Source organism: Equus caballus, chromosome 17 (genome assembly GCF_041296265.1).
Source record: "Equus caballus isolate H_3958 breed thoroughbred chromosome 17, TB-T2T, whole genome shotgun sequence".
Taxonomy (NCBI): Eukaryota; Metazoa; Chordata; class Mammalia; order Perissodactyla; family Equidae; genus Equus; species Equus caballus.
The window spans coordinates 88,225,660-88,252,734 of record NC_091700.1 but is presented as its reverse complement, the minus strand read 5'-3'; the positions used below and the strand labels follow the sequence as shown (position 1 = coordinate 88,252,734).

General features: G+C 46.0%; 1 protein-coding gene across 6 annotated transcripts in view; it reads left to right on the top strand.

The window, feature by feature from the left end:
- STK24 (serine/threonine kinase 24) overlaps positions 1–27,075 on the top strand; it is a 113,013-nt gene that overhangs the window by 63,516 nt on the left and 22,422 nt on the right. For all 6 annotated transcript variants that reach the window (XM_023621753.2, XM_023621752.2, XM_014732158.3 and 3 more), the window contains one exon: positions 20,979–21,035. In XM_023621753.2, the coding sequence (XP_023477521.1) occupies positions 20,979–21,035 (57 nt within the window). The remainder of the gene's footprint in view (positions 1–20,978; positions 21,036–27,075) is intronic.

Sequence of the window (27,075 nt, the reverse complement as noted above, 5' to 3'; positions counted from 1 at the left end):
GGTAGTCCTCACAGGTATTTGCTTTTTAAATATTGCTAATGAAATTTCGTGCACGTGAAGAAAGTACCTTGGATTCCTGGTGCTGCCCTCTCCCTCCAACGGCATATTACGACTCTGCTGAAATCATTTCCGTGTTTGCGTCCGAAGGTCATACTCTCCCGTGATCCTAAGACCTGGTTCTAGGCTGTAAGGTCTAGCGTGAGATCCTTCTCTTCCTCCTGCTTTCTCCTCCTGAGTCATTGTGACTCACTGATTCCCGTGCGCCCAGCCTGCCTTTGTGCCTCAGGCTAGGAATGAGGTGCGGGCCCTGCACCCAGCACTTACTTGGTGTAGTGAGGGAGAAAGACAGATAACCAGGCGGTTGTCGCCCTGAATAAGTGCACTGATGTGGGGGGCACAGAGTTGTGCTTGAAGAACACAGGAGGGGGCATCCAGGACAGGAGTGGGGCAGGTCAGGGTGAGGACAGAGTAAGATGGAGTGCATGGCTTGCTGGGGCCATTTCTTGGAGTTTCTCCAGCATTGGCTTTGGGTTGGAGAGTAAGTACAGCAGCTCAAAGAAAAGAGCCTTGATTGGCATCGGAGACTCTGGGAGAGGCCTGGGCAGCATCACCCTGGGACAGAGGGCGAGGAGGTGGGGGAGATGTAGGAAGGACACGTTGGGGAAATTTCTTAGTGAAGACACTGAATTGAGGAGGGAGAACAGAAAGCCAGACTGGAACTTTGGGCCGTGAGGGAGCTGCCGTTTGGGTGAGTGCTGTTGTGCTTGTCACACCATAGGGATTGCAGGCGAGTGTTGTTCAGTCTCAGATCACTTCAGTCTTAACTGTATGTGATAACACCAGTCAATTCTACGCATGTACCTGGTTTTCATAATTATTATTCAGATAATGTGGTTTTCTGCTCCTAAATTAAAAAAAAAAAAAAAAAAAAAAGAATTTCTCTTGAAAAATTCTTCCCCTGGAAGTCTAACAGAGGTAGGTTTCGGCATCTTTGCTGCCCCAGTCTTTCCCTGCCCCCTCACTGGCTGAGAAAGAGGAGGGGGATTGGTCCATGCACAGCCTAGGGCCTCCAGGGGATGGGAGGAGGGGCGTGCAGATTCTGGGTGGTTCTCACCTGGGGTCGCACTGCTCTTGGCAAACCACTTCAGGGACTCCCTGTGAGGCTGTGCAAGCAAACCCTACTTCAGTTCCTGAAAACTGAACAGTTTTTAGTCACTTTGGTTAATTAGAGACTGAAGACTTTTAAACCACACATAAGAGGTGTGAATAATGTGATATAAATATTGTTGGAACCCTCTGTTGTGGTTTCCCTTTCTTTTTTTTTTCTTGTATTCTCATTTCAAAGTTTAAGCAATAACTTGAATGACCAGATTCATTCTAGAAAGACACTGTGTTGGCTAGTCTGGCATGAGATATGCATATTTCGCGCATCATATGTAGTAAAAAAAAGGTGGGTATGTTGGGCACTTGAGGACGCTGAGGTGTGTGACTTTAAAAGTCTGGATGTGGGGCTGGCACTGTGGCCGATGGTTAAAGTTCCGCACTCTGCACTTGGGTGGCCCAGGTTTGCGGGTTCAGATCCTGGGTGCAGACCTACTCCACTCATCAGCCATGCTGTGGTGGTGTCCTACATACAAAGGAGAGGAAGACTGGCAAAGATGTTAGCTCAGGGCTAATCTTCCTCAAGCAAAAAAAAAGAGGAAGTTTGGCAATGGATGTTAGCTCAGAGTGAATCTTCCTCACCAAAAAAAAGTTTAGATGTGTAATCAGAAAATGTGAGCATCCCGTTGTTCTCATGAGTCTCTTGAATAATGAAATTTGCCACTAACATCATTCACACTGTGTTTTATTAAGTCAGGCCTGCCCAACCCTTGTCTGTGTGCTGAATCTCTCTATTATCACAGGCACGTAATTGGTCTTCATGGATTGGTGGAGGTGGGTGAGGGGAGGAGGGGGTGAAGTGTGAGAGGAGATGTCCCACAAAGGGTCTCAGACTGACTGGTGAGCTGATGGATGGCCCTGTGGATAGGTTTGAGCTAAGGTAGTGTTTCTGGAGGAGTCTCATTCTTGGAGATCTTAGTAGGTGCTACCTGATGAAGTAAGTTTGGACGTGTTGGGTTTAGTAGGTTTCTGTTACAATATTCTCAGAGCCTTTAAGACTCTCTAAGAGAGGTAAATATGCAGCATTTCCTAAATGTATTTCGTTGTGGGACCCTCTTCTCTCCTGCTCCCTCTCCCCCCTCTCCCTGCCTCTCTTTAATGGTAAATTTCAAGTCTTTGGTGCATCTCTCTTGAAGTAGTTCTCCAGTCAACACACTTGGGAAGATGAGCCTTAGGAAACATCAGATGTGTTGAAGAACTTAAGTCCAGAGATGCCTAGTTAGCACGAAGTAATAGCTTTCTGTTGGTCTCCTACTATTTTGCTGTCTTTTGAAAAACATTCCTTGAAATATTGGTGTTTTAGAAACTGGATGAATTGATGAAGGAGCATGAACATTAAATAAAAGGGAGTTACTGAAATGGCATGTTAATGTTTTATTAAACGTTTCATTTTTGAGTAAATAGTTTTCTGAGCGATACTGTGGGATTTGAGAGAAAATAAGCGATTAAGTAGTTGTGCATGTCCTGTTTCTTAGAAACACAAAGTAGTGTTAACACACAGGAAAATGACAAGAACCAAACCGACAGTGCATTGAAACCTCAGTGAAGAGAAGTTGTTGGGGGATTGAAGAGGTCCTGATTAACACCACATTACCCTAAAAACTTTGTGTTGATTTTTCTTGAAATCTTTCTAAAGATCTTTCTGAGATCCCGTCTGCCTCAGGTTGGGTGTGGTTACTTTCCGTTCGTTTAGCCAGCACCCAGATGTTAATATGCTACTTTGTTGGGTGCGTGGAGTGCAGGTGTGGGCAGGGCAGCCAAGACCCCTGCCCTCAGGCCAGGGGAACATGGCAGCCTCTCTGATGGAAATTTCCAGTGTCTCTGTTTGCCATTCTTTACCTTGGCTGCTTTAGTGTTTGGCCCACTTTTCCTGCTTGTTCTTCACATGCTCATCTAGTCCAAGCTTTTAACTACAGTCCGAGCTTCCAAATCTCATTGCCTGGACCAGACCCTTCCTAGGCCTCAGATCTGCTTATGGAAGTGCCTGCCAGATGGCTCCCCTGGAATGTCCCTTGGGAACTTGACTTTCAACATGCCCAAAGCAGTGACTCCTTCCCTCTGGCGAGCTAACTCTCAGTGAATCGAAAGTTCCCATCACAAAGGGGTTGATTAGAAGGTGCTTATTTAATCCAGAGGTCGCAGTGTAAAGCAGGAACACATGGGGGGCTTTGAAAACTGCGGATGCCCCATCCCACCCCTGAACTGGAACCTAGGGGCCATGGCCTGGCTGTGTTATAAATGACTCAACTTAAATTCCTGAGGTACGGGATCCCCCTTAGGCCACGCATCAAAGATACCTTAGAAGTGTGTTCAGTGCTTTGTAAGAGTGAACACGTCAAGGCCATAAGGCCTTTATCTGAAGCTGTTTTTTTAAGCGAACCATGTTTAAGGCATTCATGAAATCACCAGTGGTCTCTAGGAGACAGGGAATCTGGAGACAGAGTTACTAGAACATTCTTGGCAGCTGTCTGGGATTGCCTCATGTCCTACTTTACCTCCCCTCCCTGTCAGGACACTTGTGTGGTGTCTCCTGGGCTCTGAGGATAGGAGAGCACAGACAGGTTGACTGGAGCGGGTGGTCCCTCCTGCCTCCCATGTAGGGTGTGGTGAGGAGGCAGTGTGCGAGGGAACCAACAGAGCCTTCTCCCACATCTTTACTCTGATGCTCACTCATTAAGCTCATGGCCCCACAGGTTCTTGCACACCACGCACCCGGCGGGAGCTCAGTGCTGACTGAGGTGAGCTGGCAGTTTAGCCTCTGCCTAGCTCGCTCTCCTGGATTGTTCTTGCTGGTGTAATTGAGGGCTAGTCTCCTGACTTCAGGGAAGTTAGAATACCACGGTTTTGGCACCTGTCCTCCCCGGGCCAGGCCTGCTGTGCTGGCGTCCATGGTAGTGCCAGTTTCTCTCTGCATCCTCTACTCTAGAGACGGGAGGAAAAAGCCGCCTTCTCTGCTTTTATCCAAATGAGGGTCAACCCACCAGGCAAGGCGAGGCCCTGGGTTTGGGTGGTCTGCAGAGTTGAGGGGGCAAAGGCCACAGGGGCCTGGTGGGTTTTGTGGGTGGAGCTGCCCTCCTGAGCTTTGCTGGCAGGGCCCACACCTCCGGAGCCGGCTGTATCTCTGGAGCTCTTCAGTTCAATTCAGTTTAGCTCAGTCCCTCAAAGACAACAGTGTGAGATTGGGGCAATAGGTTTTAGCCTCCAATTTGTGGAATCCTGGATTTCTGTGGGGGCGTCATCAGCGTATTTGTGGCGTGGAAGGTAAAATAAGGAGACAGAAGACGTTTGGCGTCTTTCTCTTGTTGATCTGGCAGGAATGAGAAAAAAGAAATATGTTTTGATGAGTTTTGTTGATGGACTTCATGGAGCTCAAGGAGGGAGACCATAAACCAGTACACAAACTCACGGTGGAGCCCGTGGAGCCCGTGGAGCCCGTGGAGCCGGTGGAGCCGACTCGACTCCAGCAAGTGGTGGAGGGGCGCGGGCTGCGGTTTCTGCCGGGGAGGCTCGCAGGGAAGGCGGCCCTGAGCGGAGACCTGCAGGGAGTGCTGCGGGCAGGAGACGGGGAAGGGCTGCTCCTCCGCGGGGCCTGCTTCCCTTCCCTGGCCTGTGCCAGCATCTGTCTGGAGGAGTTGGGAAGAGTCTGGAATATGCTTGTTGCTTCTAGAGGCGCTGGACCTGACATTGCTGTACTCTAAGCGTGTTAAAACTTGGAAGGGAGAGGGGCGTGTGTGCCAGGAAATGATATGATCTGTCCACTCTATCGTCTGTTTTGTGATTCCTCTGGGTTGTTAGGTTTTTGGCTTATTATTTTAAGCACAGTTGTCTTCCGAGTTATTTCCAAATATCTGTCTTATTTCCATGCTGCTTATTTCTGTTTTTGCTATGTGTTGGCTTCAATTAATCTACTATGCTTTTTAAAGAAAATAGATTTTGGGTTTATGATTCCATTTAAGTGACGTGAGTGTAATAAATAGGGTCTCTGAAAAGAGGAAATTCATACACATTTTTATAAACATGATCAGATACACAGTTCTTTAAAACCTCCTTTGAGTGGTAGTTCCCCAGATGTTTTAAGTTGGGTTTTTTATTTTGTGCAGGAGAGGAACAGTGTTCTTCAAGAAGGCCAGATTGTTGATTCACACGCAGAGGAGCCCGCTGATGCTGGCCAGGGCAGAGCCCATCTTGGGGACGCCGAGGGCTTGAGTCTGATGGATGCTGAGTTGTTATAGTCATTGGTTTCTGGTCACAGAGAACTGGCAGCAGTCGCCTGTCATGGGTCCCACAATGCTGGGGGGCAGGGCGGGGGTACACTGGCTTTTTCCTTGTGCAGTGGCCTCACGCCCTCCGTCTGATGTGGCAGGACTGTTGGACTTCTTTTTCCCATGAACATTTCCTTTCTCTGAGCAATAAACAAAAGCTTTATCCTTGTGACTTGTCAGGATTTGGGCAGTTCTCTCTTCCACTTTTGCTGCCTTGTCACTGCTTGGAGATCATACTTGCTGCTTCCAGATTCGGAGCGGATGTCGTCGGTCCTGCGAGCCTGCTGGCTGCCCTTGGACAGCAGTCAATTCCCTGCATTGCTGGGCGCTCATCTGCGCAGTCGTTCCGCCAAGTGGGCTCTTGGAGCAGCAGAGGTCCTTCCCTTCGCACATGTACCCATGGTGGCAGCCGCCCTCTGTGTCTTCCCGTGCCGCTTGGAAGTCATCTGCTGCCGTGCCCGCTGGCCCGGGACAGCTGCGGCTTCTGGGAGAGGGAGAAGCACATCTGTTTTCTCTGAGTGATTTTTATTGTGCAAGTATCTGTCCTTGTGTTTCTGGGAAAAATGGAAATGGTACATTGAGCTTGTGGTATCAGACTCCAGGGTGACCGTGGGTAGAGGCAAAATCACTTTTCTTTGGGGTGGACTAAACAAATCTGCAAGGAAATTTTGCTTTCAAATCCTAAGAGAATACATTTCATTTTGCAATCAATCATGGGGAAAAAAATTGTAGGATCAATGCCAAAGATAATATAAAGGATCTGCTTTGAAATGCTTCCGAGGATGGGACTGTGGATTCCTTTCTCTCTCCCGAACACACTGTCCTAGTGTAATTGAAGAAGGTCCCTGAAGACATCTGGCAGCTCCATTTTATGTTTTTCTATCCAGAAAGTGGAATGAATTAAAATTCCAATTAGGCTAAATATTTTACTTTGCCAAAAAGAAACTCAACTCTCTTTTCTGGCTAATGTTACCTATAATTTAAAGTAAGTATTAGTTGTATTTCTAGTTCTTTTGTCTCAGCATACATGTGCCGGATATTTACACCTCCGTCTCGAGTATCTAAACACAGCTGATGTATTTAGGTACATTAATTATGCCATATGTTTTCTTTTCTGAAACTTTCATATTTCTGAGTAGATTTCTAAAAAACGGTATGACATATGAGATCACGAATCTTATTTAGATTGTGTAGTGAGGGGCTGCTTGGTATGTAATTAAAGAGGAGACTTACTCCCAGTGAGGTAAATAAACTCTCTCTCGTCCAATAGTTGATGCAGCACAGGGTGACATTTAGGCATTTGGATAAATAAAGACATCTGCTTTGAAATAAGAAAAATGGACTGCTAGAACCAGACCCATTTACTGGGTCCTGTGTGGGAGTAACGCATTGTCGTGGTCACTCCTGACTGCCCACGGTTTGCAAGGTGCTAGACAGAGCAGTGAGGCCAGCATTTTGTAGGCATCTGTAGTGGAGCTGCATGGATGTTTATATGCTGCGACAAGGTCTTCCTCACCGGGCAAAAGCGGAGCCGGGGTTGGTGGTGGTTCGTGCTGTGGTAGGATGTGGGGCAGGAAGCACATGTGGGCTGTCTGCTCGCCTAGCCTCAGGTTGTGTGCCCTCTGGGCCTGTCGCCTGACCTCTGAGCCCCAGGGCTGCCGCAGTGAGGACACCCTGGAATTCGCATGTCTGATCCAAGTGTAGCTTGGCCGTTTTCAGTAGCTTGTCGTTAACAAACTTAGAAATTGAGAACAGCTGCATATATCTAACTGCCCCCTCTAGGATAGAACTATGCAGAAAATACAGATTAGTGAAATGGCCAAAAGGTTGGAAGGAAGAGAAGCAGGGGCCTCAAATGCCCGAAGCATTTCGTCATTGTGGTCCAGCACTGGACAGACAAGCGTGGTGAAAAGCACCTTAGTTCGGAAGCTCTTTACCTTGAAGCTGAACTCCATGCATAGCAATGAAAGTGTAAATATGGATTTGCCACCCATGCATTTGAAATACAGCATTTGTTGTTTGCGAATCTACCAATTTCATGAATTGTCTTAGAGTCCTAAAGATACCTCTTAAAAAATTTGCAAAACACACTAAAGTGTGTCTCAGCCGCACCCGCCCTCCGACTTTGTCTTGTCTGATGTGTTTGGGGTGGGTCTTTATCAGAGAATTAATACCAAGTCCTCAATAATTACTTTTGGTGTTATGGTTTTTGTGATTGATATTTCTGACATATGTTGCATAATGACCATTAAGATCTTCATCTAGAGAAGGGTAATCTTGTAATTACTAGAAATATTTCACTTTTGCAGAAATAGCACATTGTTAGCTTCATAGCAAGATCAGAACTTGTTCCCTTGAGCAGTTTATGATCATTGACTGATGTTTGCTCTCTAGTGAGGATGAGTATGAGGGACGAAAGAAAAATCCTTTTCTTTTACCTCCCAGGGCACTTTTTTAATGCTTCTCTTTGTTACTTTTCTTTTCCCTCAGATTTAGGCTGTTGAGTGTATTTTACCTGACTACCTTGTGTAAATATCTTTAAGTTTAAGCAGAGTCTTTTTATTCATCTTAATATCTACCAGCATTTGGCACAGAAACTTCCCACTAACAGATTTATCCTTGGGTTCTGTCAAATTTGTGTGGATGGAAAAGAGGACCATCTCATACCCATCTGGGAGATGTCATTACTAAAACTTTCTCTCACACACCCTCCAAAAGAGACAATCCTGTGACATAAGCCCTGAGAAGAGCATTTTAGGGAATGCCCAATGTTCTTTCCACTTTATTAAGGGACATTAGAACGAAACTTCTTAAACTGGGCACAGTGGAGTGGGGCATGTGACTCCCTCAAATGACAGGCAGGCGTTTTGTGAATCGATGTGCTTTTCAGGCAATCAAGTTAGAGTTCACTGGTTACTAAAAGGAAACCAGTTAAAACAGTTAAGTATTAAGAACAGTTACAGTAGAATGTATTTTCCTCACTGGAATCCTTAAGAAATTGCGTAGAGTCTGTGAGGTTTGTTAGTGTGGTTCTTGTTAGGTTTCTGACTCAACGTGAGAATATCTGGATTTGAGTCCCAGCTGTTCTCCTTCCTTGCCACTGACTGGGTGTCCTGATTTGTAAAATGGGAAAGTCTGATTGCCTAAGTAGGTAGGATTATTGGGAGAATCAAGTGAAATGCTCTTTATGACGTGCCGCTGCATTGCACTCATGTAAGGTGGTGGTGGGGACCCTACCTCCTTGACCAGGAGGAAGACACTAGAAATTCTGGGGCCATTCTCTTGCCAAGAGAGCCTGCGGCCACCCATTGTGAAGAGAATGTGTCCCTAGTTCTGTGGAGGACGTAACTCTCTCCTCCTTCATTGGATGTCCTGACCCGACACCGGGTCACAGCCAAGTCAGGCCCTGATGGTCAGAGGGGATGGGAGATAGCCCGGAAGGACAGCAGCTCTGACTCTTCTCCCTGCAAGGAAGCAAGAGTCAACCTCTCTGCCCGTCATTGAAGGTTCCGCTGGGAAACCTGTCTGGGCATGATGGTGTTCCAGCAGGTCTGGAGGAGAGTTCAGGCCTCCTGAAAGCACGGCAGACCTGGCGGTTGGGCAGGCAGGCAGGCAGGTTGAGCTGAGCAATCCTGAAAGCTGCTAGGGGTGGACTGGTGTTATTAGAAAATGAGAGGTAAAAATTTTACATATGCGGAGATTCTCACACCTAACATTCATTTCCAATAGCACCTTTTTTTCTTCTCTAGAAATAACCCTTTTTGGGCCAACTCCTCTGTTAGATGACAGCTCCCTGTCCCGGGAAGCCTGCGCTCCTGGGGGGTAGAAGTGTGCCGGATGCCCTGGCACTTTCCCTCTGCCTGGAGCTCTGTCCTTTCCTAGCGGGGGCCTCCTCCTCTTCCTTCGTAACGGGTGCTGTTTTCGGGTGTTGGTGTTATGTTGTGATGTCATGAAAAGTCTGTGCCTCAGGATAGTTGCTAGATTATTCTGTTCTTTCAAGATTTGAAGTTTTTCAAGGGCAAAATCATTTGACCTTCTTGCTTGCTATCTATCTTTAGATATTTTTTAGAGGAAGTTATTGATCAATTTCTTCTCCCACCCTTTTCTGCCCATAGTTCTTATTCTTTCTCGAGTAAATTTTAATTCATACGTTAGAGATTATCTATTTCATTCTGGATTTTCAAATATACTATCATAAAACATTATCTGTTCTTTTTGCATTTAAAAATTTTTGTTTGTAATTTCTTTATTGCTATATTTGCAAATTAATGTTATTTATTTTTTTCCTTGATTATGGTAACTCGAGGTTATCTGTTAAAAATAACTGGATTTATTTCTCATTCTAATATTTTCCATTAATTATGCATGTATTTTTATTTTGATTGTTTTCTTTCCTTTCCTTAGGTTGCTTTCTTCTTTCCTCCCTCCCTCCTTCTCTCCCTGCCTGCCTGCCTTCCTAACTGCTGGATTAAACACTTAACATTTTTTTTCCTTTTTTTGGCTTGGTAATGAAAATGTAGTGTTGTAAGTTTTCCTCTGAGTAAATCTTAGACTGTATTGAATAGCTTTTGGTGTATGTAGTGTTTCCAGCATCATTTTTGGCTAATTTGTAGTGGTGGTTTTAATTTTTCCTTTGATCGAAGGATTTGGTTGAATAGTTATTATTTGATTTATTTTGTTTCTCTTTGTGCTGTTTCAGGTTTTGTTGCACAACCTTACTTTTAGTTGATGTTTGTGGATAGTGGCTTTTCTCCCACTTCATGCTCGTTTCCAGTACTAGAAGATTTGCCTTGGAGCACTTTCATCCTCCTTTTAGGGCCTGGAAAAGGGAAGCCTGGGCTCCCCTTCCCCTACCCAGTGATACTCCCTGACACCCCATCCCCCTTTATCCTTAGATAAGCTGAATGACCCCCTGCCCCCCGTGGCTCAGGGGTTCCTTTGGGGTGGGCAGAGACACAGAGTGTTAGTGGTGGCATGAGGTTAGGTGCGGCTGAGGGAGGCCCCAGGACCTGCTGCATTCTAGGATCTGGCAAGTTACCTCACTCTTCTGGCTCCTGTCCTGGAACATGGGCCAGCTACAACTGCCTCATAGGAATGTTGTGAGGACTGGTGGAGATAATGGATGTGAGGCTTCTAGCACAGGGCCTAGCATGTAAAAGGTACAGAGCAGACGGTCGCGCTCCTGTCGTGCTCTAGCCAGGCAAATGACAGACTCTGTGCTGCAGTCTACTTGTGCATCTGACCCGAGAGCTTCACAGCCCTTCTTGTTCCCAGCGAAGAACACTTCCTCTTGCTGGGTGCCTGCCTCCCTCCTTTACTCTGGCCAGCCTCTTCAGACAATATTGACAGAAATGACTTGCTACAGAAATTCTGTTTTTCTCTTCTTTTTAGGTGTAAGGCCTTCTTCCCTGTTGAAGCGAATTCGAGATATGATTGCCTGAGTTGGATGTGTTCGAGAACACAAAAAAATAAGGCTAGAGGGGTGGGATGGAGTGGGAGAGCAAGCACCCCACCCAGCGCTTTGTCCAGTCCTGGGTTGGCTAGTTTCGATAATGATCACCTGGAGGAAGTCAAGGCCAGAGGGCTGACCCACCTGTGACTCTGGAAGTTCTGACTGGATGTTACCCCGAGTCATCGGGGCATGTCTTTTCCCCGCCCTCTTCACTTGTGTTGCTGAGATAACATAGAAGTCGAGAACTAGGGTAGCTAGTGGGAAAAGGGACCCACAGGCATTTAATATTCTCCTGTGATTATAGGGTCATCTTATTAACTGAAGACCAGTGAGGTGACATGGACTGAACTTTCTTTACCGGGGTAGCTTTCCTGTGTTCTGAGCCTTCTTCAGTTAAAAATTTGGCAACATAACACTTTTTCTCTACCTTTGACTAGGGTTCCTGCAAATTAAAATGACCAACAACAGATTAACAGGGGAAAAAGATTTATAAGTGTGCATACTCATTAAATGATTAAAGGTTGAGGCTTAAATACCTCACTTTAAGAGAAGGGAGGGGAAGAACATTGGTTTCTTTAGGAAGGACAAACAGGATTTTACAAGAACAAACGGGAGATAAGGTTGTGATAACGTTTGTCTCTGTAGATATGAGTGGTCTTTCTTCCTTCTTCAGAGCTGTAAGGCTCCGGACAGGAGATTTATGGTAGCTTTGTTCTTCCTCCTCCAGAGAGGAGACCCACCCCAAAGAGGGGGTTTATGGCATTTCCCAGAAGTGGCGGCCTTAGTCAGATAAGGGAAGCTCCCAGAAGGCCTCTTTCTGCATCTGTTGAATCTCAGTGTCTTCAGCTTAGAATAATCTTCATACCAACTTCAGGGTTCCGAGTGGGTCTCCACGTGCTCGTTTTCATTGTACCAGTTGTCGCCTCTGTGCTGGGCCTGGCCTCTCTCCTGAACATCACAAACCATGTTCCAGCTGCTGCTCGGGAATGGCCCATCAGTGTTGCAGAGCACAGAGAACCATCTCTCCTTCCCTCCTGCTCACCCACTTGTCCTCTTCCTACTGTTTGTACCTGTTTGTATTTGCGGAGTCGTCATTTACTGGGGCTCAGAATAGCGGAGCACCCTTGATCAGGGCCGCTTGTGGAATGTCTCTAGGTCTTGCCCTGACCTTCTGCTTTGATTTTCTGGCTCATCTTACTCCTTTTCTCCCCATTTTGTTCTGTCGTGTGGGTAGTTGCTGGTTCTTCATTCTCCCATCCAAAGTTGTGGCAATTCCCCATTGTTTATTCAGTTGAAACTATATCAGCTGCCATTCACGGGTGTCTGTCTCATTCTCAACCTCTGCAGCTGAACAGCATCCCTTGTTTTTCCCTGACCATCCACTTCTCTTCCTCATCTGTGTCTGCCAGAAACACGGGCCCTGTCACCCCTGCCCCAGCCTGTCTGTCACAGTCTCTCCCCTGGAGCCTTATCTAGGCCTTCCCCTCGTTCAGATCAGACAGGGCCTCCCCTCTGAACACCCGTGGCGTTCTGTGGCTTTTCTGTGGAATCCACCACAGGCTGTCTGATTGTAGTCATCTGCCCCCTTTTCTATTGTGAAGAATTCCGTAAAGTCAGAGCCCAGGTCTTAGTCATTTATGCCTGTGGAGAAGACCATGTGCGTGATAGATGTCTGACTCATTTAAGAAATGCTAGTATATGAGACAGAGGAACAATTAAATAAGCCTTTTGAGATTAGGAACTGTGTTCTGTACAACTGGAAGGTATGTGAATGTCAGGGAGCCATTTTGACTGTAAAACGAGGTAGGGGCTGGACTTAGATCTCAGTTTATTGATTGCCTCCCAGTTTCACAAGCCTCCCAGTGGACTTGGGTTCAAACAGGGGGCACACTAAAGTTACTGTAGTAATAACAGCTACAGTTTATGGGCTCTGATTGCGTGCCAGGCTCACCCCTCTGACGTGGGTGCTGTTTAGTCCCAGACGCAGGCGGGAAATTGAGGCTGAGAGCAGTCAGAACTGATAAGGGCCAGAGGCAGGGTTCAAACCTGGTCTCAGCATTCTGTGTCCATGCACAACATCTCAGCAAAGGGGTCTCTCTGCTTTAAAAACCATATTCTTTTTTTTTTAAAGATTGGCACCTGAGCTAACAACTGTTGCCAATCTTCTTTTTTTTTTCTCTGCTTTTTCTCCCCAAATCCCCCCAGTACATTGTATATTTTAGTTGTGGGTCCTTCTATCTGTGGCATGTGGGATACCGCCTCAATGTGGCCTAACGAGCAGTGCCGTGTCCATGCCCAGGATCCGAACCGGCAAAACTCTGGGCCGCCGAAGTGGAGCACGTGAACTTAACCACTCGGCCATGGGGCCGGCCCCTAAAAACCATATTCTTAAGGAAGGCTGTGACCTCAGATTGTTTTAAGAAAACCCCCTGTATTGTTGAAACCTCTTGGGCTCAGCCTTTTGTTACAGCTGATGAATCTGGGGGCCTCTGAGTGCAGTGCGGATGCAAAGGAGAGCTTGCTTCATTTTAGAATAATTCCTGCGTTAGAAGTTTTGTTCTTCATTAGTTGTGCGCATTCTGCCCTGAGCTTCTCATTTGCCTTGTTTTACCCGTTCTGTCATCTCCTGTTGTCTGTCACGCCCCCACAGGATCGTTCATGTGGGGAGTCCCAGCTTTCAGCCGCCAGTTCCAGGTTCTCAGGAAGCAGTTCCAAACAGTTCAGGGCAAGTTTGCTCTAAGTGGTGTCATTATTGATGTGTCTACATTAAATTAATTTCTGCAAGCAAAAACTGTGATAAGCAACATCAGAAGACAAATGAGGAAAATGCTGTCTTTGCGGCTCATGTTACAGGAGGCTAATGTGTTAAAAGCTCCTACTTTTTAAAAAAAGGTCAGTAACCAAATAGAAAAATGGACAAAGGATATGAATAGAGGGTTCACAAAAAAGAAGATGTACGTGACTCTTCAGTATTTGAAGACGTTCAACCCTATGACAAGAGGAAGAGAAAGAAACTCCCTGAGACAGCCTTTTGTTTCCCACTTACGGGTTAATTACTGTCTTCACATGCTAGCGCTGCCCCGACAGGGTATCACAGACTGGGGGGCTGAAACAGCAGAAGTTTATTTCCTCACGGTTCTGGAGGCTGGAAGTCTGAGATCAAGGCATCGGCAGGGTTGGTTTCCCTGTGACCTCTCTCCCGGCATCTTCCCCCATGTCCTCACGTGGTCTTCTCCTGTGTGTCTGTGTCCTAATCCTCTTCTGACAAGGACTCCAGTCAGATTGCCGTAGGGCCCCTCCTAATGACTTGACTAACTTAATCACTTCTTTTGCAGCCCTGTCTCTAAATACAGTCAAATTTTGAGGTGCTAGGGGTTAGGATTTCAACATATGAATTTGGGAGGGGGGACACAATTCAGCTTATAGCAATGACCAAAAAAATGTTTTATTAAATACTCTGTTGTCAAAAGAAAGGGGAAATTAGCACTTACATGTTGCTGGAGGCAGTGTAAATCGAGACAACCTCTTTGAAGAATAATTTGTCATTTTCTGTTAAAATTAAAGTGGGTTCCTTTGCCCTACCAATTCTATTTCCAGGAACTCCCAAAATGACACGTGTGAGGTTCTTCATGGAAGCCTGGCTCCTAATAGTAAAAGAATGGATAAAAACAATGTCAGTAGGGCATGAGTTTAGTTATGGTAAAAAAAGAAAAAAAAAAAGAAAAAGAATTCCTTTATGGACAAGCACAGAATGCTCCAAGGAGAAGTAAGGTGTGGACTAGTGTGTCGAATGTTACCGTTTAGGTGGAAGGGGAGGGAGAGGTTATAGGTATTTGCACATAGCTTGTTGGGGGTGGAGGCAGGACAGGGGGCCTGGGGTGAGAGAGAGATATCTCACTGTGTAGACTTTGGTACCTTTTCAATTTTGAGTCCTGAACTTAATAATAAATAAACCATTGTCTTTCCCTTATGAGAAAATCATATCACATGGTCCTTCATAATTTCCGTTGTTTTGAGGTCATTTTTTTAAAAATGGTATTATTCTGATTAAAATAATGCTTGTTTTAAGAACTCTTCTGATTTATTTTTCTTAGGAGTGCCTCGCAAGTCATGCTTTGGAAGGTTTTGTGAGGGCAGTGATTCTGTGTCTGGCAGTAACCACGCTTGATCATTTGGTCACTGAAAACAACATCCTTCTCAAATGCTCTTTTGCCTCAAGGCTTTTAGGGCGGTAATTATTTTTTCATTCCAATGTAGAATGAATGTGAATCATTGTTCCAGATTTTATTTTGCTCAGAAACTCCCATGCAGAGAAATACTATTTAGTCTTCTTAATTGGGTTGTTTTGGTTTTACCAGGTTGTTTTAAGGCGTTTATGATGATGATGTTGATACAACTAACAGGACTTTGCATGTGTTTAGTACCTTGAACTTTGCAAAGTGCTTTCACATTGATTATCTCATTTTACTGTCCTTAGAAGCACAGAGGTTCTTTGCCATCTTTTTATGGATGAGAAATTTGAAGCCTAGATGTCTCACAGTGAATTAGAGTCTTCTAGCTGGAGATTTCAGGGTATAAACTGGCTCTGTTAAGAAGAAGGAGAGAATTAATGGTTAGCACTTCTGGTCCAGTAACATTTCAAGTTTATCAACATTGATTGTGTTGTTCACTGGTTTCCAGTGGGGCTGATTTTGGCCCCCAGAGGTCGTTGGCAGTGTCTGGACACGTTTTTGGTTATTAGAACTGGGGATGTGTTACTGGAATCTGGTGGGTAGAGATCTGAGGATGTTGCTGAGCGCCCTCCAGTGCACAGGGCAGCCCCCACGACAAAGGGTTATCCAGCCTCAAATGTTAGTAGTGCCCAGGATGAGGAATCCTGAGGTAGCCCACGGGGAGTGCTTTGCCTGCAGCCTTCACAGCCCGTCTTTCACTTTCCGGAGCCAATCCGTTTGGTCCCTTTTGAACGTTTCTTATTTTAGGATTGGTGGTGGTAGAAATGCTTATTTGGGAACATGACTGATGGTAGGTTTAGGAGACCTTTTCTGCCTGTGTTGAGTGTGTGTCCTGCATTGGAGGCGTGGTGCTACACTGTGCTCCCTGATGCAGCACAGGTGGCGTGTCTGCACCTGAGGACTCTGCTGAGTCTGAGATATGTCCTTCCCTCTGTCCCTGGTTTTCATGATGTCCACAGCATCTCAACCCTCATCCGGTTTGTGAAGTAGGCCAAGTTTATTCTTAGCAGCCTTCTCTTCTGGTAGGAAAGAGAAACCAGCAGCTGGGGGTTATAGTTTGGGAATTCTAGCCAGGAAGGGAGAAGCAAAGCAGAACCCATACCTTTAGGGCTCAGTGGGATCATGGGAGAGTCAGACTAGAGAAAGTGAGAGAATGATTTGAGTTCAGAGGAAGGGAGCTGTGGAGAAGAATGAAAGTGTTACAGGGAAGGCGACAGATTGAGTGATGGGGTCACTGGTGGGACTGGGGGTCACCCATGGAAAGGGAGATCACTGGTGGGACTGGGAAGTGGTGGGTGAACAGAGCACGTGCTGGCAAGGCTGTGCTTGGACGGAGGATGAGGTGGACCTCTTTCTCTGAGGCGAGAGGAAGAGTGAGGAAGAGTGACGACGCATGCTTGGGCCCGGGGACTGGAGCAGGGAGATGGATACCCTGCATGAGTGTCCCCAGAGGAGCCGCCTGTGAGCTGTGACTGCACCAGGCAGGCCAGGCAGGCTGTCTCCCGGCAGCATGCTCTGCCATGCAGAAGCCTGTGGGCTTTAGAGCTTGGTGCGTCCCGGGCGTGGAGAGAAGGTAGAAATGAGATGAGGAGACAGATGGGTACGTGCTTGGGAAGGGCTAGTTCAGCCAGCCACAGAGTTTGGAATTTACACTGGAATGTAGTAGAAGCTATCAGTTATTTTAAAACCAGCGATTTGTTTTGTTTTAAGAGAAAGGAGGTGCCTTCTCTGCGTGAATGACCTGTGGACACCTTTGTCAACCTGCCCAAACTTGTCATACCCTCTGTACCTCCTTCCTCCGGGGCTGCCTGTCAGTGGATGGCATTGCCAGGTGTTCCTTTGAGTGAGACCCAGCCTGGAAGTTGCGTTGACCTCCCTGTGCACCACCAAGTCCTGTCACTTCTGCCTCCCACGCCTAGCCAGATGACGCCACGGCCACCTCCGCCTCCCCAGTAGCCTTTCGCCACTCTGTCTGGCCCCTTCTCCACACACATTCACCGCTTACTCCAAAATGAGTGTCTGCTCCAGTATCCTTTGGTGACTTTGAGGAGAATGTGACTTCCCTGCCATGTTTAACCCAGGCTGCAAGATCGGCTTTCCTCTGCCGCTTTGCTTCAGGTCACTCTCTGCCTGGGCCCCCTCCTTGTGCCCTCCCTCTGTTAGGTCCTTGATCCCGCCTCTTTGCTGCCTTCCAGCTTCACTCCTGCTGTTGTGCTGGCTGACCTGCACTTCTCCCCCTCGTCCTCTCCCTCTGCCTCTCCCCCAATCTCAGTGCCTAGTCAGCATTTGGGTTCATCTTAAAAGACATTTGGTTCTGACTCTGAGGTCCGGCAGGTCCCTGCTTACCCTCTCATGGCACCCACCCGCGACAGTTCTAGCTGGTTGAACAATCGTTGGAGGTCTGTCTTCTACTCTAGAAGGCAGGTGCTCAGTCTGCTTCTTGTAGCCGCCTGGTGCCTGGCCCCTCAGCCTGGAGGGAGTGGCCGCTGGCCGCAGAGAGCGCAGGAGCTGGTGAAGGTGATGACTCCACATCTAGAGGGCTGTCCCCACTTTCCAGGCTGACTTCTCCGACTCCGCCCAGAGTGAGCGGCACACCCAGTGATGTTGCAAAGCAAGTTCAGCTGAGAGGTGGCAACCATTGGAACCTTTCATGATACAATTTACATTCCGTGATGAGTGGTTCTGGTGGAACTGGGAACAAAAACACATTAGTCATGGGACCTTGTCAGGGTATTTAAAAAGTGATGGGCTGAATAAAGGACCCATTGCTGTTTTCCTCAGTGCCCCCGAATCTGGTGGACCTCGTGTTTGGATAGTGTTCATACCCCAGCACGTCTAGTATCAGGAATGAGCTAGATAAAAGGAGAGGTGGAGCTCTTCACTCCATCTTCTCCAGGAAGGCGAAGCCTTTACGATGAGGGGGGCAGGTAGCCTTTCAGCTGGGAGCACCTGGTTTGCCAGTTGTTCTGCTGTTGCTTAAATGCCCCTGAGGGGCTAGGAGCACATGGGAAAATGGGTCGCCATCGCTGTTACGACTTTCTGAAAGGAGAAGGCAATGTTTAAAGGGTTATTTTGTTTCCTTGGTGCTTAGTTACCTGCTGGGCTGACCCTGAAGGGATTTAGAAGCATGGAGCTTTGGAATGGTTGGCAGGTGTGGCCACTTTATGTCTGGCTGACTCAGGAAGCGTGTGGTGAGTCTCTGAGTCAGCCAGGATTGTCTGCCAGGGTGTCCCACCTGCACAGCCAGCTACAGAGGGGATGGAGGTGGAGCTTAGCTCACTGTTAGCAAACTGGCCCTTAACACCTGTAAAAGAAAAGGGCTGGGGGCTGGGTCAAACAGTGCCATAAAAAGGGGACCAGGAAGAGAAATATGATGTTCCCAGTTCCTTATAGAAAAACAGTTTAAATTTCCCGTGTCATCCAAAATGGTGTTAGCCTTTCTCTGGAATAGCTAGAAGACAGGGTGCTTCAGGAATGCCTACAAGGAGCAACACGGCTGTTCCCCAGGAGCAAGTGTATGGAAATCTGCCATTGGGCGTGCTTGTGAAATGAAAGCAAGGTTGGAGAATACTCTTTCTTTTTTTTCTTTTATTGAGTTAATGATAGCTTACAATCTTGTGAAATTTCAGTTGTACATTAATGTTTGTCATTCGTGTTGTAGGTGCACCACTTCACCCTTTGTGCCCACCCCCAACCCCACCTTTCCCCTGGTATCCACTAAACTGTTCTTAGTCCATAATTTTAAATTCCTCATATGAGTGGAGTCATACACAGATTATCCTTCTCTCGCTGGCTTGAGAATACTCTTTCTGATAGGGTGTTCTCTGGAAATCAGAGACAGGATGATCGAGCCTCTTCAAGGCAGGTGCCCATAACTGGGTAGTTATTGAGTGAGGAGGATGTTTGTATGTATAATGTGGATCCCAAATACCTCATTTAAGGCTCCTGTGCTTTTTCCAATCTCCACTGAAATTGTCTTCGTCATGTTAGTAGTCGAGGGCATTTGAAAGCTTGAGGAAGTGTTCTATATGCAGTAAATCTCGGAGTGTTTGTTTAGACTAGTCACAGAATTGACTCTAGATGTCAGGGTTTATTTTAAGTTTTAGAAGGACTTTATTTTACAGATGTGGTGCATGTATCAGTGCCTCCCCGAAGTCTAGAAGCCGACCCTTCCCTGACAGCAGAGCCTCCTAATTCACCTTTCCCGAGCTTGACCAGAGCTTGACCACGGTGGCACTGTCCCTGGGCACTTAGTTTGCTGTTGGTGGGAAACACAGACACGTAAATCTAAAACCAAAATCAGACCAATAGGTGCTTGAAAGTTTGTGACAAGTGAAAGATGCACAGAGAGTATGGGGGAGGGAAGCAGGTGAGGTTTTCCTGACAGAAGAAACTGCTGAGGCGAAAAGGCTGAAACTGCGCCATGTTCCAGAAGAGCAAGCTCAGAGTTAGCGTTCTAGAACCACAGGGTGCGATGGGGCCTGTGGGAGGGGTCTTCCTTGGGGATGTTCTGAAGAGCGCGGGCTCCGTTCTCTCCGAAAGGTACCATGGAGCCATGGCAAGGTTTTGTTTCCTTATCTTTTCTCTTTTGATGTGTATGAAATCTACCATAAAATATTGAGTTAGCAATGAAGCGTGTTGACGTCAGTACACCCAGGAATTCAGGTAGTGGATCAGAACACCACTGGGGCTGTGACAGGTTATCCGCCACCACTGTGACTGCAGGGCTATCCACCACCACCACTGTGACTGCGGGGTTGTCCACCACCACTGTGACTGCGGGGTTGTCCACCACCACTGTGACTAAGGGGTTATCTGCCACCCATATTACTGACAAGTTACTTACCATTGATACTGTGATGGGTTATCCACGTCGCTAGCTGTCGTTCTTGCTTCCTGGCTGTGGGTCAGGCACTTGGCTAGGCGCTCAGTCAGAAGCTTAGAGAGGAAGTCTCTTCCCAGGTCCCTCAGGTTGTAAGGAGGGGTCAGGATTCCAGCCCTGGTCTGGCTCATCCCCAAGCTGGACCACCACACAGACACCCGCTCATGGAGAGCAGTGTGGATATTTGCTTGCTTGCATGTTAGTTTTCAAGGGAGTGGAACTTTTGGATTTGTGTTTTAAAAGAACTCTGGAAGTCATGGGGGCTGAATGGCTCAAGAGAGACAAAGGGAAAAGACAGAGAGTTGATGCTGGTGAGGCGTGGTCTGAGAGGACACCAGACGCAAGGCTTAGACTGACTGGGCCTGCTTTCCTGGAAAGTTCCCTGTACAGAGTACGGTAGCCTTTGGGGTGTCTGAAATTGGCTGCCTTTCCACAAAACGAGGGAGTGAAGGAAAGGCTGCACTAGCCCTCCCAACCTGGGAAGCACTGCCTTCCCTCTGCTCGCAGGGACTGAAGGTCAGACACTGTATGGCTCAGAGCTGCACCCAGAGGGAGGGAAGTGGTCTGTTCCCACCACTGTGTGCCCCGGGCGCCTCCTGGCTGACACCAGGGTGGGACGTTGTGACTGCTGCTGGCCTTAACTGGCTTTGGAGACCGATTCCCAAACCCTACTGTGCCTGGTATCACAACTGAGGTTGTTTACAAATGGACACCTCCTGGTCCCCCTTGAGGATTCTGGTTTACTGGGTCTGGAACACGCTGCCTGGAGGGTCTGCGGCAGGGGCCTGGGCCGGCTGTGCAAGCCCCCTCTGACAGGGCAGGTTTTCTTGCTCACAGTGCTCACCTGGATGCGCTTTTCTTGCTGTTATGTGTCTGTAAAATTTCCTCGTTCCAAAATAACAGTGAAAAATACCTTAGATATCATTTAAAATAATTTTTTCTGGGTTTGTTTTTTTAAAATAATTTTCCTCCTGTTTTTGTTTTCGTAGGATACTAAATTGTGGATAATCATGGAATACCTTGGTGGAGGCTCCGCACTGGATCTAGTAAGTGTTACGTCTGAAGCCTGATACGCGTCAAAGCTTTTCTCAGTAAATCTTGGTTGTAAAGAAAATTCTGATTTTATATCCATTTCTGTTTTCCTCTTAAGTTGCATGAAAAAGGGACTAAACTATTCCTTATATGTTTCTGTGTCTGATATGTTACCGAAAATTATAGGCCTACTTTTGAAACCAGTGTTATTGTTTCGTGAAACCAGTGACTCATTCACAGAAGCCGAGGAGGACCCAGCCTGTCAGTGTCTCACCAGAGACCAGTTTGGTGGTTTGTTTTCCAAAACTGGTGGTAACTTTTGTGGAGCTGTTACCCCATCATTGTTTCATATTTCAGGTAGTAGCTTAGCTTCCAAAATATGCATGGAACATTTTCATTTCTAATTAATTAGAATTAGAATTTTTAAAAATTAAAATTTGATTTCAGGAGTAAGACAGGCAGGGTGTGATGGTTGCATTGCACCGTCCCGTGCTGAGGCTGTGGTCTGGTCAAGCAGGAGGGCGTACTTCCTTCCCTGGATGTGCCTGCAGAAGCCTTGCTGCCCCTCGCAGTGTGTTTATGGTGGGGCCGGACCTGCCCCAGGACTGTGTTTCCCACTGGCTGCCTCCTACGGTGCCATTAGTGTGCGCCAGCCCCATACAAGATGGTGGAAGCTAGGGATAGGATGACCTCCAAGTCATGGTCTGTGACTCGCTTCTCGTGATAGAATGTGGTTACATGTTGGCCTCTGACTTGAAGCTCAGAAGTAACCAGCATTGCTTAAGTTGTCCTTGAAACTTAGTATATGGAAAATAAATTTTTTAAAAAACTCCCACAGTTGTGCAACACTTGACATCTTGTCCTCACTGTGGTTATGAAGTGAAATCAATGCCATCAGCCCTCATTTCCTCCCCATCCTGTAAAAGCCAGGTTTTTGGGTGAATGGTGATTTCCCAGACAGGCTTAATCTATCATTTTAGTGTTAGAGGGTGGGTCCTGCCAGAGAGGAAGTTGTCAGATGATGGGTCTGTAGTTCGCGCTGCTCTCAGAGTGCAAGCTGAAAGAAGCCGGTGTATTTTAGTGGATATTGTCTATGCAGACTTTTTTTGTTAAGACAAGAAATACCCTTTGATTAAAAGATTTCTTTCTCACAGTAATCGTAGTAATTGGTAGTTTCTTGGGAAGGTAAAGCTTTAAAACTACATGTATCTCTAAAAGGCTTATGCACCCAATTGTAAAAAATTGCATAATGTTATATTTGACCAATTGCTTTTTTGGCCAAAATGGTGTTCAAAAGGAAATTTCAAGGAAAAAATTTAATATGGTATAAACAGTTATATTAAAATGGGAAAAGCAACAAAACAGCTGGATAAATTTTATGACTTGCTGTGCTTGTTTTCCGTAAATATACACATTACACAAAGAGCTTTTCATTTTTTTACTCTTTTGGGAAATACTACAGGAATGTAGAAAATTATCTTGTTTTGTGTAATTAGCTTGACTGTTATCTTAAGTGAGTTTCATTTGTGGAGTATGTAAAGTTGTTTGCAGGGACTCTTTTCCAAAACTGAGTCCTTCAGAGCAGCAATTCTAGTCTCCAGATGCTTTAGTTTATTCATTCTTAATGCCACAGTAATTTAATTTATTTAGTGATAGCTTTCTTTGGAGCTTTGAATTGAAGTCTGTGAAATTTTAGACATTACAGTTGGAAGGAAGTGTAGAACTCTCCATTTATTTAAAAAAAAATCCCATTTGCTGTGAGTCCTAGCAAACTGTCATCTGCCTTCCACATCAGTGTCCCTGGTGACAAGAACCCGACATCTCTTTTTGGATGCCCCTCATCATCTCATTTTAATTGATGAAGAAATGGAGACACTCAGAGGTTAGGTGCCCCAGCTAGCAAATACTGGACCTCATTGTGGCCAACTGCGGCTCCCTCTGACTTTGTCTTATCTCTTATCTCCTTTTTGTTGGCCTACCCCCAACCCTCAAAGAAGAGGACACACTTTAATAATGGGATACAAGTATTATTTTTTGAATGTTGGAAGTGATTAGGATTATTTTGAGAGGATCTATTACATGTTTGTAAAAGATTTTTAAAACCAGAATATTATTGTATATAAAAATTTGATAACCATGCAGCATTTGGGGCTTATTTTGAAACATTCTGCTTGCTTTTATTCAATCTTTCTCTCTGTTAAGAGGCTTAGTGCTAGTATGTTTATTTGTGACCTTGGAGGAGCCCGATATGTGAGGGGCCGTGGAGAGAAAGATGATGAGGTGTGTCTTGTTCAAGGAGAAAGGCTCTGCCGTTGCCCGGAGCATGAAAATCTCACCGGTTCTTTCTTCGCTTTCTTCTCTCTGGATTCATCCTTCCCCTTCATGCGCTCAGTAATTGTCTTAGCTCGGGCTGCTGTAACAGGTTACCGTAGACTGGGTGACTTAAGCAGCAAACATTTATGTCTCAGAGTTTTGGAGACTGTCCAAGATCAAGGCGCTGGCAGATCTGGTGTCTGTTGAGGACCCACTGCCTGGCTTGTAGATAGTGTCTTGTATCCTCCCCTGAGGGAGGGCCGAGAGCCAGAGCAAACTGCCTGGCCTCTTCTTACAAGGGCACTAATCTAGTTCGTGAGGGTTCCACCCCTGTGACCTTGTCACCCCCAATGGCTCCACCTCTTAAAACCACCGCTTTGGGTGTTAGGATTTTAACACAAATTTTGGGTGGATGGGGAGACAGAAACATTCAGTCCGTAACAGTAATGAAAATTGTCTGAGTTTTCAGTCTACTCAGAGATATACAGCTGTGTCTCTGCAGCCCCTCCCAGTTCTTGACCATAAGCATATATGTTTTATATAGCTTGAATTGTGGCGTACATATTATTATTTTGTTTCGCCTTTTTCACTCTACATTGTGGTTATCATGTCTTTTTACTTAGGCTGTGAGACAGTTTAATTCCTTACATTGAATCTTAATGACACTTTTGCCTGGGACAGGAAGATGGCCATCCTGCGTCACTCAAGATTGCCTTTTAAGCATGTCTGATAGTTAATTTTTTCGCTTTTTTTGGATTCTGGAATTGAGGTTCCAGATGGAGGCAGGTCTAGCTTGGGATGTGGGACAGAGATAGAGTTGCCTGGATGTTCGTTTGTGGGAAGTGGTGGGGTATTTTGGATGTAGGTAGGTAATTGTCTGGGTGTCACAGTCCTTTCTTAATGTCCCTACCACTGAGCCTCCTGAGGTGCCAGCAACATCAACTGTCAGAGCTGAAGAGAACTGAAAATCTCGTTCCCTCTTCCCACTTTGCACATTCAGAGATGGCCCTAGAGACAGAAGTGACTATGCCCCAGGTAAGGATGGTTGGCTTCAAGACCAAGTCGAGAATCCTAGTATCTTTCTACGACAACATGATGTGTAAATAAATCTTGGGTCCCGCAGATCAGACAAAATGAAGGACACAGTGGAAAGGCTTTATTACTTCAAGTTAGGAATTAACCCAGATCTGTTTTTTGTAAATTACTGAGATGCCATCCTGTGGATGAACCTCTCAGTTCTCTTATCTGGGCGTGGCCATCTCTGTAGCTGCAGAAGATAAACTGATGGTGTTGGAGGGTATGTGTCCCTTGGAGCCCTCTCTTCCTCTTTTCTGGTGATGCGTGCTTTTTGACTTTTTTTGACCAAAAAATGCGCTTAATACCTTTACCTGTTATTGGAGTGTACAGTATGGAGGCTAGTGTGAAGCATAGACACAATATAGCTTAGTTATTAAGAGCCATGAATGCTAAAGTAAAATAGGCATATATTTTATTTTGAATCCACACATTTGAGTATGTTCAATCTGTTGGGTTTTTTTTTTTTAATTTAAAAGAAAATTAAATAATAAATTGAAATTACACGTTTGCAGGATCCCCAAGGCCGCTTTGAGGAAATACAGTTTGAAAACCACTTGTGTAAATAATTTCTCAAGTTCTGTCTGCTTCTAGGGTGCCATGACTTACGAGTGTAATAGGTATCACACAGTTTTAAGACTTTATAACTTAAAATGTGATAGATTTTGGGTGAATTCATTTTTCATTCAGAAAATATTTGTTGTGTGCCTACTATGGGCCACATGCTGTTCTGGCTGTTTGGAGTTGTGCAATGAACGAGGCAGAAGAAAACCCCTACTCTGATGGAGCTATATTCTAGTGGGGGAGGACCCTCAGGTATATCCTATGTGGGAAAGTGCTACAAGGAAAGTAAAGAGAGTCAGGTGAAGTGGCAGAATTGGAGTGAGGATTGGCAACAGAGGGCCTGAGATTAAAGATTTTTTAGATGATTAAAAGATCAGTCAGGATCTAGGAGAATCTAAGGGACAGCCTTGGAATCTAATTAAGAAGGAACTATGCTACGTAAATTGGTCACTCAATCAGGCCGAGATGTTTGACAAACTTAAAAATGAATATGCAACATGGTTTTTAAAAAATGAGATGGCATATTCATTCGTGTTTAAGCTGAGCTGCTGTTGTGGTGGCCCCCAAACGAGGTATCTTGTCACACACAAGATAGAAACTTATTTCTCTGCCACATCTGGGGTCACTGGGCTTTGGTCCACATGGTCATCAGGGCCCTCCACTGGTGGGTCCTCTACCATCTGTAGCCCATGGCTTCCCGTGGTCTTCACTCCTTGTCCTCTCCAGCTGCCAGGGTTGCAAAGCCCAGACCAGGAGGAGGCACAGGTCACTTGTGCTCATCTTCCATTGACTTAGTCACGTGGCCAGGCTGGCTGCTGCAGAGGCTGACTCATGTGGTCTGTAGTTGGGTGACCATGTGCCTGGCTAGTAGTCTCTATTATAGAGCAAGAAGGGGGGAAGAGACTTGGGGGAGAGGGAATTAGAAGTCACCCAGAGATGAGATGCAGTCGGAATTTTTTCCTGAAATTCTTTGTTTTATAAAGATTATTTGCAGATCCCACAGTCTTCTTAATGATAGAGACCACTATGTTTATACTGCTTAGAAAATGGTTATGGTGGAGAATGCTAATATATTTTTCTGAGAACTTAGCTCAGCCTGGTCTTACCCACCGGTGGTATAGAGAACAACTGAGTACCTTTCATAGTGAATTGTGACACCGTGAAGGATCTCCCTACCCTGTGAATAGAGTATCTGTCTTTCTCCCCTTCCCCCACCGTCTCCCCATGGCATATAAATCATTGGTGGGTGGTGTTTGGGCCAGATGTGAAAGAGCATAACCATACATACATTAATCAGAGAGCCAGCCCTTAAATGATCCAAGGAAGGATTTTCAATTAGTTTTCCTCAGCTCTTATCTCCCTTTGATGATAACACCAGGCTGCTCTGCTGTTTCTTTCCAGAGACTTGATAATAGAAGGGAGGAGGTGGTCTAGCTGAATGTTACTGATTATCTGCTTGGGCGAAAATCTGCTGGAGGAGGAAATGGGACCTCCACTCTGTGATGTGATATTGAATGACTGGGTTATCCTTCTGTGTTCTGGTGTTGTGCATAAGAGAAAATACGCCAGCGTCTCTACCCTCCTCCCTCTTTTCCCTAGGTTATGAGAAAAGTGCGTTTTCCTCATTTTGAGTCTTAAAATTTCTACAGTCTCTGAATACTCAAAAATAGGTGTGGAGAAGGCAGACAAGAGAGGGTATCTACGTTATGTCCTTTGGGGTAGTAGTTTTGGTGTGTGTTTCTTGAAAATAAGACTTTTGGTCAGATAATTTTGGGAAAGGTTAGGTTCTTGCAACAAAGTGTGCAACATGTTGCCATAGTCTGAGGTAGTTTTTGGACAGTATCTTAATTAGAATTTGGGGTACCTCTTGGGAGGCCAGTTGACCCAAGTGCTGTGATTTTTCTCTCAACATATAAGGTAAAACTACAAGTGAGCAGCACACTCTCTTACATTTGTGTTCTGAATGTGAGAAAGTTGCTTGGTCATGGGTGTGTCCTGCTGCCAGACCAGCCAGAGTCCCACTGAGGCAGCCCCTGCCCGTCTCCCCCGGACTTTGTGGATTGTCTTGCGGGCTGCGTTGGCCTGTGATCAGAGGCCGCACCG